Genomic DNA, 10,964 nt, shown 5'->3' on the forward strand with positions numbered 1-10,964 from the left:
GCCTTTTGGCTCACTTTACTCTTCCCCCTGCCCCCTTCCCTCCTCCCCTTCCTAGGACAAGACAAGTGCTCTGAGCCTCAGCAATGTGGCAGGCGTGTTCTACATCCTGATTGGAGGACTTGGACTAGCCATGCTGGTTGCCTTAATCGAGTTCTGCTACAAATCCCGTAGCGAATCCAAGCGGATGAAGGTGGCATCGTCTTCCCAGGCCTTTTTCCTACCCTGTTTTGTGATACAGCTGGGTTTCCTGGGAGTGTCTGTGCTAGAAAGGGTGGATAGTGAAACAAGGTTGAAGTTAGCTCTGGGCAGGGGCCCAGAAAGCTCCGATGGGAAAGGTGATGGGAAAGGAGACAGCTATGAGAAAGGAAGGGAGATGGGATGTGTCAGGGTCAACATAAGGCCTGGGAAACAACTGTACCAGCCAGAGATGGGGTGGTGAGACTAAAAGTTAGGAGTTTAAGTGGACAGTCAACACAATGTGAGGCAAGAGTGGTTGCTGCAAAAGTAGATTCTCTCTGAGTTTTCATTAACAGAAGTGTAGCTCTCAAAATACAGGAGAGGGTGTCTACCCTCTGTAAGATAGATAATCTTGCCATGCTTGGTGAGTTAGGTCTTTTATTAGTTACTCTACTGTGAGATGGACTTTGGCAAAGAGAATCATGCACAGAAGAGCAGCAAGTTAGCTAGATGACCCTATTTGCTGAAGGCAAATAGCCGGAAAAGAGAATTGTGGAGGATATGAGAGCTGTCTATAAAAACGTGAAGACTTTGCAGGTGGGAAAAAAAATAGACGAGTTCTGTGGGGTCCCAAAGTATACAATACGAACTAATTACTAAAAGCTATGGAGAACAGAGGTTAACACAGTGAGATCTAATGTTCTTTCAGAGCTACTGGGAAAGGAAATGGACTATCCCAATAAGTAGCAAGCCTCCCATCACTGGAGGCATACAAGTAGAGGCCAAGTAACTCTGGGGGAGGATATAGGTTCAAATACTCAAAGGGAGTTTGGATTAAATAACCTTCAAGACCCCTCACATTTCATGATTTAGCTTCAATAAGAAAATATTCATGCAAGTGTTAATTATGTAGGCAACACAATGAGCAAGATATCATAATGAGACACAGAGGTTGGAGATACAATCTGTGACCTTCAACAACAAAAAATTGCACAGCAAAATTACTCAGTGAATCAACTTATAGATAGGAAGGCCTATAGGAATACAGAGGAGGCATAAATTAGAGAAGGCTTCCAGGAAGAGGCAAAAATTAAGAGGAAGGACAAGTGGGATTCAGACCAACAAAAGTGGAGGGAAATGCAGTCACTGAGTAATGTACCCTAGGCTGTTACGTTGGTTTGACCAGACTAAGAAGATTCATTGGTAGGATTTGCTCTCCTAGAATGTGACCTGAGAAGCCTATATAACCTCAGTATATATCCACTGTTGAATCACGACCATAGCCTCTTGCCTAGCCACTCTTAGCCTTGGGGCAACAGCCCTACACATATCTCCAGGGTCGCTCTTGGAGAAGACATTGCTGGACATTTGCTTCCCCTGTTTGGAAACTCTGTATTCAGTTCTGTACACAGAGAGTGGGAGTTGGAGGAGGAGGGCCTTCTGTCCTGGCATTCAGACCTTCTGTCCTGGCATTCAGCATTTCCACATCATGGTTCCAGCCTACTTTCCCCTCCCAAGCAATCTGCTCTTACATACTCCGTACTCTAGCCACCCACCTTGTGCTTCCCACCCATGTGCCTTAATGCAGGCTAATCTCTCTCCCCATCTTCTGCCCATAGGGCCCATTTAAAAGGCAATGTAACCAAGATACAATAACAAGGAACAATTAAGGGATGGTAGTATGATGGTATTTAGCCAGCGGACCTAGGAACACCTCATTCCTACCCTTAACCAGCTCACCCACACCAGGTCTTCTCAGAAAGGACAAAGCAGAGCAAAAGCATGGGCCTCAGACCTTAAACCCAGGGTAGACCTCCAAAGAGCTTGACAAGCACAATAAGGTCTCCTAGAACCTAAACAAAGATTTCTTTGCCTATTCCACCCAAACATAAGCCCAAAAATTCTCCAAAGTGAGGAAAGCCCACTCTGGAGGCAGAGGAGAACAGAAAAAAAGCTAGGTGAACTACAACCTTTATAACACCCCAAAACCTTCCATGTGAGCTATGACCCAAACCAAGGGTTCAAGATTGGCCTGCTACATATCGCAGGATCTCCTTCTCACTGGTCCCCGAAAGCACAGTGCAGTGTGGTGGCCTAAAGCACAGGCTCTAGAGACTGTCTAAGCATAGATTCTGCCTGCTCTATTTGCCAACTTTGTCATCTGGGACAAGCTCCAGTAGCTTTCTGATCCTCATTTTCTATAGAATGGGGCTAGTGGTAGGACATATCTCATAAAATTATTGTGAGCATTGTGTGATAAATGGACATAAAGGGATTGTCAAAATTCCTGGGTCATAATAAGCTCTCAATAAATAACAATACTCACACTTATAACTACTATTTATAATAATAATTATTTTTCCCATTAGTGATCAGCTACAGTCTTTTTAAGACTTTCCTTTTACTGCCCCTACTTACGTGTCCTAGGTTTTTTGAGCTATATAGATTGTGAGTTCTTTAAGGTAAGAAGTATGTCTAATTTCTCTTTGGACATTCCACACACATAGGATAATTATCAGTAAAATTATGTAGAATTGTCCCCAGAAGAGAAAAACTCTTGAAGGATGAAGTGATGCATGGGGGAGAGCTGCTATTTGGGTAAACAAATACGACCATCAAAACCACCCAGGCTGGAAGCACAAACATCATCGTCCAAGGTGGTTCTGGCCCCATCTGTTTGTGTTCATAAAATCACATGAGAGCAGGCATCCATCAAGCAGGAACTGCTTGGACCTCTGACCCTTCCCATGGGATTACCATGTCCCAATAATCATGGTCAGTGCCAGGTAACGGTACCAGGGTGGTTAAAGACGGGGGTCCTCTTAAAACTAGACAGTTGGCTTTCACCACTGAAATCACAACATTCAGGTTAAGACAAGAATCCTTAGAAGAGGCCACTGAGTCATGCCATAACTTGTTGGGGGACATTCGCACCCTTTCCTTTACAAAGATGTCAAATTTCTCAGAAGCCAACATCAGGATCTCTTAGACTCATTCATCAGGATCTTTCACCACAATATTTTATAATTAATTCCATTGTTCAACACAACTTCTTCCCAACTCATCAAGGTTCCTAATAGATGTTTCAATCTTCCAACTGCAGAGAAGATACTTTTACTGTCTTTCTTAATCAACCCAGCCCTTCAGTTCTGAAGCCCCACCAACTTCTCTCTTATCCAAAGGAGAAAAGTAGAACACTATCAACCTGCCTCTCAGATGAGTTCACAACTTGATAGTTTTCTTTATTATTCTGTAATTAGCCTTCCCCAGAGGCAGTTAGCTCTTTACAGACATGTTAACAGTGCCACAGGCCGTTGGTGAGAAACTTCCTTCCTGTTCCTTTCCTTGATCACTGTGTTTGGCCAACTTTTAAGATCTTGAGCCCCTAAACATAGTTTAGGGCCAACCCCCAATTTCTCAACCATGGTCAAAGAGCCTTTCCCCACTGTGCAAAGAAGAGATAAGAAGAAAAGGAAGGGGGGTAGAAAAGGGAAGAAGAAGAAAAGAAGGGAAGATGACATCTTTTTAGTAACTTCCATGTTCAAAGTACTTTATATACATTTTCATTAACCCTGTAATGTGTTGTGCTTACAATTCTTCAGATGAAGAAATAGGGATTCAAAGAAGCTTAAGTAGTTTTCCTAGTAAGGTCACACAAGCTAGGAGCTGGAAAAACAGGAATTAGACTTCCAATGCAGGAAAAGATCATTCTGAGTACCTACCATGTGTGTCCTCAAGTGGCAGCCACAGTACATAGACAAATAAGATGCAGCCCTATCCTTAGGTTTTCCTGAGGTAGTTGTTGAGGCCATCCATGATTAGTAATCTATTGCTTGTGTATTGTCGAACCCCTTTCCTTTTTGATATGTCATAGGAACAAGACACACAATAGGTGTCACAGAACAGTGGGAAATCATCCTGGAGGCATTCCTTCCACAAAGACATACTGAGCACCACTGTATGAGGCATTGCTCAGCACTGGGGACATACCCAGGAACAAAACAGACATAGCTTCTGTTCTCAAGAAGCTACAAGTATGATGGGAAGACAGAAAATAAATAGATACTTACATGTTCAGTGAGTGTTTGAAGAAAAATGCTGGACTGTCAAGTCCTGTTGAGGGAATGAGGGCTGGGACAGATCAGAGAGGTTCTCCTGAGAAACTGGTATCTAGCAGACTTGAAGTATGGAAGGAATTAACCAGGGGAAAGGCATTGCCTGCAAAGGATGCCCATGTGTGAGACACCCAAAGATTAGAACTTATGCCCAGAAATAGGAAGAAGTCCACGCTCACCAGAGCATAAGAAGACTTCAGGAAGAAGAGAACACATGAGAGGTGGGGACTCAGAAAGGGACTTCTGACAACCACACCATTTGAGTAATATTTAAGTGGTCATATAGTTGCAAAGATACATAACCTAAAACACGCTCCAGATTGAAGTCTCAGATCCCCTTTCCTCTGCCTGGAGAAACAGACCAAAACTGAGTCCTTCACTGACATTAAAGACAACCAGGGTCTGTATTATTGCCCATATTTCTCCCTGTGGAAAACAATTGTATGTGGCAATACTGACATGAACTGTATTTAAGCCACAGCAGCTGAAGCTTTACATGTTTGCCTAGAATTATCAAGCAGCTGAGAGACTTGGTAACACAGGGGTGTGTCCTCCACAGCAGGCAGTCACTCTGGCTCTTAGCACACATGCTAGTAGGAGGTCATCACTGAGGTTTGAGCTTTTATTAGGATGTTCTAGGATGTGCAGAGTCTGGGAAGACTTTTCTTAGAAAAGCAAGTGGCTGGGGAGTTTGGATGTAAACACTGTTAGAGAAATGAGTCTCTCAAGAGTTAACCTGGGGGTGCTGGAGGTTGGACTTTTAACTCACACTTTTCTCCCTGGGTATCAGCTTCAAAAACAACTGTAAGGATGAACTTTAAGAATGGCTGGTATGTCAAGGATGGACGAGGGAGAACTTCATTTCCTAGAGGCAAGGGGAAGAAGGACATCAGCTTATGATAGCCTAGCTACAGAGGGTACAATTAGAAGGTCATCCACTTTGACACTAGGTGACAGATAACTACAACCTTAAGTCAGTTGGTCCGAAGTCCTCACTTTCTCTATAAAGTGAAGGATATAAACTAGATGTGTGTATTTCAACCTTGCTTGCACATTAGAATCACCTGAGGAGTTTTTAAAAGCCCAGATGTCCAGGCCATGCATCACACCTAGTAAGTCAACATCTTTGAGGGTATATCTGAGGCATCAGTGCTTTTCCCCCGAAAACTCCCCAGATAACTCCATTGTGCAGTCAAATTTGAGAACTAATGATCTAGTCATTTGTAGTATTGCTTTCCACTCCAAAGTTTTGACTCCATTCATCTGTTCTCCTGAGATCCCATAAGTGTCTTAGAAAAGAAGCCGGTAAGCAGGTAGCACTCACTGTCAGTAGGATTATGGAGTTATTGACCTTGGAGAAGCCCTTAACTTCCAAGAAAACCATTTCTGAGTGGTGTGAACATGGAGGGTTTTAGCTACATGCCTAGCTGTCTCAGACTTTGATAGGCACCAATATTTACTATGCCACCAATCTTCTCCTTTAAGATAAATTCATCAAGTATCACCAACTTCAATAGAATATTATGGGAATATGTGAGACTTTTTTTAGAAACAAAGCCCAGGATTATCTGTGTGAACTTTAAACTTTATTTTTTAATTAAAGGGATGTGGTAGAGAAAAATCATAAAAGATAAACATCCCAAGTTAATCAATAGAATGTTTCCTCATTCCCATACACAAAAATAAGCATAAGTGAGAATAAATAACCATTAATTCCTTGGGTTTTCTTTTCACATTTCACCCATAGAGCATCACAGTAGTTTTTATTTGGCCTTCACTTAGAAGAATGCAATCCAGGGCACATTTCCTCTTGAGTGGAGGACAATCAAGGCAGAATATAAATAAATCAAGTCCGGAGGCTTGAGGAGGAGGCAGAACCAGTGTGGGTAGAGCATCCTTTGGGGCAAATCTGTCTGAATCAGGGATTTTAAAAAGAACTCTTAAAAAAAACACTGTCAGAATTGCTAGTAATAATACTTCCAGCATAGTATAGTACAAAGAATAAGAATTAGGTCAAACTGCTGTTTATGTCTATCTGGCCACCAGAGAGTGACTGACTTCTCTGATCACTAGGATCATGGAAATATGCAGAGAAGAAAATTCATAACCTTGTTGAGAAGGGTTCTAGGTGGTTGGATTTTGTTTTTGTTTTTGTTTTAGACAAATTTAAGGATATCTATTCAGCATCTAACTACATGCTGGGTACTATGGGAGACAGCTATAGACTGGGGGAAAAATGAACCCTGCCCTCCTCCAGACAGCTCTCTTAAAGAAGAGAAAACCCACAAACCTGAAGCAGAACCATTACAAAAGCATGTGTAATGTAGGAGTACTAGGCTGAAGGGGGCAAACACTTGATGGTACAGTCTAGGATGGCTTCAAGAAGGAGGTGAGAACAGAATTGAAGGATTGGTACAATTGGTCTCAGACACCTCTCAACTCATAGACAATTCTCCTATATAAGATTCCCAAGAAATCAACCCCCACCTCAAAAATTCTATGAGTATCTCTTAATAGGAAATTAAAAGTGACAAGAAGAGAGACAGGTTTGGATTTCATGTCATGAAGCTTCTTTCTCCAAAGGAACTCAGAACAGAACCTTTCTTCTTATCTAATAAGATATGGTTCTAATTCCAGGTTGTGGTCTTGAACATTCTACCTCACTCATCTGACCCTTAGGGGATCACCGGAGTCCTTTTCATATCTAGAAGTCTAATATTTTGGAAATCACAAGCTTAATAGCAATGAACTGATGTGTCAGTCTAGAAGTCAGGTTATATGTGCTGTTGGGAAGCAGCTGACCTTCAGATAATGATCTTTGGAATGCATTCTCATTTTCTTTAGCACATGCTTCTTTCCAATTACATTTTTACTATTATTCAAACAAGTCCTATATTCCCATAACACATACTACTAGAGGCAGGAAAGAATTTTCCTAAATCAAATCAGAGGTAGTTTTAAATTTTAACTCAGCAGTAACATACTTCTTTTTTTTTTTTAACATTTCAAATCATTTTTCACGCAGTAGCACCATTCTTGCTAACAAAAGTCTGCAGGTGCATAGATTATCACATTTTACAAACATGGAGATTTTAAAGGTTTAGAGAGGTAAGGAGATATGCACAAGGTCATACAACTAGTTGATGTCAGAACCAGAACTAAAATCCCAAGTTTCCCAAACCCCTTTCTAGAGCTTTTCCACTTGATCATGTTGCTACATTTATTACCATTAATACTACCATGGAATACTTCTATCTTTAGAAATCACAGAATATAAAAACTAGAAAGGATCTTAGTGACCACCCAGTCTAACACACCTCATTACACAGAGAGAACAGGAGGTCCAGAGATGAGATCAGACTTGTCCAGAGCCACACAGCTGTTTTGTGAGTTCATGGGAAGCCAAGGTTAGCATTCCAGATAAGGAAAGGGGTTGGGTGGGGAGGAGAAGTGGAGTGAGATTTTAAGTCCAGCTTTGACTCATTCTCCTTACCAGTCACTGCCAAGGACCTGGGGAAGAACCCCCGGTCCTCCTGAAAAGGGTTTCTGTTTGATCCCACAGCAATCCATCAATGAAGCCATACGGACATCAACACTCCCGCGAAACAGTGGGGCAGGAACCAGCGGTGGCGGCAGTGGAGAAAACGGCCGGGTGGTCAGCCATGACTTCCCCAAGTCCATGCAGTCGATTCCCTGCATGAGCCACAGTTCAGGGATGCCCTTGGGAGCCACAGGATTGTAACTGGAGCAGATGGAGACCCCTTGGGGAGCAAGCTCAAGCTCCCCCAATTCCATACCAAGCCCTTCAGTGCCAAAAACAGTAAAATTGAAACGCAACCGCCACCAACCACCATGACCACAAGGATCAGAAGATTCACCAGATTTTCCTGAAGAATTGAAAAATCATTTTGCCGTCCCTTTTCCTTTTTTGATGTTCTTTCACCCTTTTCCGTTTGCTATGTGAGGATGATAAATAACACTGCACCGCAATAAGGGGAGAATAACCCTGTTGAACAGAGCCTGTGTCTCTGAAAATGGAGTCATAGGAACATTAATGAGGAAACTGTACTGTTTTCTTTTAATTCATTTGTTAATGTGTCTTAGTGTGTGCAAGATTTTCTTTCTTACTAATATCCATGGTTTGAAGGTTCTGTTAGGCCCCTTCCTCCTCCTGGCTTCTTATTCCCAACTCCCTACTCATGTCTCTTCAGTTTTCAGATTGGAGATTAAAGATTCGCTCCACTTTACAAGCAAGCAAAAGGAAAAAGGCAACCTTCAAACTAATTCGCTATGGGAGCTCTCTAAGTTACCCTCCATTTCTCGACCCCAAGACATGGATGAGGATGGATGTTGTTGGAGAAGTGGACTGCCTTCCCCAGGAAGGGCACCTCCTAGACACTGATGTAGCTGAGAACACGTGCAAAAAGCAATTCAGACCAAGGGTGGTGGAGAGGACAAAGGCAGGTGTGCAGTCAGAGGAGGACTCACAAAGTTATTGCTGGAGTCTCAGAGAGAGCTTCCTTTAATGCGTAACAGCCATCCCATAGACCTTAGGTGGTTTCTTCACAGAGTCAGCCTCAGCACTGAGCAGTATGTCTTTCTGCTATGCTCAAGCCCAAAGGCACTCTGGTGGCTGAATTGGCCTCCTGAACCAAGTACAGCCTTGGGAATAACTGACAGCCCGGGAGATATTGCCCATGATTGTCACTTTTCATTTGCTTGACATCTGAGCAGGAACCCCACTGTGGAGTAGACTCTCTTTGGAGCCTCTGATATGGGGGAAAATGCTATGCAAACTGAATGCAAAAAAAAAAAAAAAAAAGGATGGAAGAATTTTGGAAGAGGAAGCATCATTGAAGCCCACAAGCAACAGAACCTTCCATGGTGTGCACTGTCCTAGGATTAAAAGACCAAGTCAGCTTAGAGTTTTGCTGACCTGGAGAACTTGGATTTTTATATCCATATAAAAATGTTGTTTCAGCATGTGGCCACTTTAGAAAGTAAAATACCCAAGGCTGAATTACTTTAAGGAAAACAAGGAGATGAATTAAGTTGATAATGACATTGGGGACCTTAAGATCACTGACCCCAACTTCTAACCCAAGAAGGCTGACCTTCCCCCTGGCTGAGACAGAATGAGGATGTATTATTCCAATGACCAGACTCAATATGCCCATGATTGTGACTATAAAGCTGAACTAAAGCAAGTTTAGAGAAGTGACAGGGTACATAGAGAGAGGCTCAGGCTGACTGCAACTTTAGTTGGAAAGGGGGTTCCTGGTACATAGCTTTCTTGGAGATCCCAACTCTCATTCTTGGTGCAATTGGCTTCCAGCTGTCCAGCAGCCACTCTCCTAGGTGCATGATTCAGTGCGTGCCATGTGTCTTTAGCTTTTATTGATAACCATGTTCTGGCTTATTTCCTTACCCCCTACATCTCTCCAGTCTTCTCTGATAGGGGTTATCATTAGCAACTGACAAACTAAAGGTTTGGGAGCCTACCAACAAGTAGGTGCAGCATGATTGGCTTCATCTGTGGATTCTCTCAGTGGACACCCACCATCTCTATGTCTCCCCCATTCTCCTAGTATCAGCCGTAGCAAAGAACCATCCCCAAATCAAACTCTATGCCCTTTCAACTCAAGTGTTGTTCAGTCTTTTCACGTGTCAATGTGGGCATGGTACGTGAAGCAGGACCCTCAAGATGGATTTTTTACTTCTCACTACTGCCAGCTGATGTCCTCCCCATCCCCTGTCCTCCCACCAGATTTTTGTCAGCCCTTAGCCTACCACTGCAGAATATGATATGACCTGTCATTAGGGAGTGCATTTCAGAGGAGTTAGAAATATCCCTCTTACTATCAACATGCTTCAAAGATCTTTTCCTTTGGTAAGATGCCTCTCCAGCCACCGAGCTCACCACTAACATGATCTGATAGGGAGAGACCATCTAAGCTAACAATGAGAGTATATGCTGTGTGGGGGTCCAAGACTCCACAGAAGATGCTTTTTATCAATAGAGGGGTGACAGGGGAAAACAAAAGCAAGAAAAAAGTTAACTTGTATTATGTATTTTTACTACACTTTTCTTAAAAATAGAGTACTGGGAAAACTCTGAAAGAGATTGACATTTTTCTCAACAGGAATCCATACTTAACAGTTCTGGCTTTCATTAAATTTTGCTCTTTGGTACCTGGGCCTTTTATTTAACATCTATATTTGTTTTAATTCTCTTGACAGATGTGTGAAAGGATTTTTGCTTGATCAAACACTAAATATTTTTTTGGTTCCTGTTTTTCTTTCAAGTAGCCAGGGTTTGTTTTTTTTTTTCTTTTGGTATTTGCATAAAATGAAAGTATCACCAAGAATTAAATCACTGTGGATCCATTATCTACTTTTCATATTTGTCCATTCCATTTTTGTGCCATTTCGGAAGCCAAAGCTCTAACGGTTATGTTATTTCCTTATTGCTGAACATTTTTAATGGTAACCACCATTCCTGATTCACAAACAGCTCAAATGAGTCATTTCAGCTAAACTAGTTCACCGTGAGTTATTCATTCAAACAGGATAACCAAAACAAAAAACAAAAACAAAACAAAACAAAGCAAAAAACCCGAGTAATATTGGTTTTCAAGGGCCACCGTTCCAACTGCATAGGGAGCACGGCTT

The 10,964-nt window shown here is 42.2% G+C and overlaps 1 protein-coding gene across 2 annotated transcripts in view; it reads left to right on the top strand.

Moving 5' to 3' along the window:
• GRIA1 (glutamate ionotropic receptor AMPA type subunit 1) overlaps positions 1–10,682 on the top strand; it is a 307,872-nt gene extending 297,190 nt beyond the window's left edge. For both annotated transcript variants that reach the window (XM_040498315.1, XM_040498324.1), the window contains exons 15-16: positions 56–190; positions 7,834–10,682. In XM_040498315.1, the coding sequence (XP_040354249.1) occupies positions 56–190; positions 7,834–8,034 (336 nt within the window). In that variant the 3' untranslated portion in view covers positions 8,035–10,682. The remainder of the gene's footprint in view (positions 1–55; positions 191–7,833) is intronic.
• Positions 10,683–10,964: the final 282 nt, after the last annotated feature.

This window comes from Herpailurus yagouaroundi, unplaced genomic scaffold, assembly GCF_014898765.1.
Source record: "Herpailurus yagouaroundi ecotype Mexico unplaced genomic scaffold, PumYag 29, whole genome shotgun sequence".
Classification (NCBI taxonomy): domain Eukaryota; kingdom Metazoa; phylum Chordata; class Mammalia; order Carnivora; family Felidae; genus Herpailurus; species Herpailurus yagouaroundi.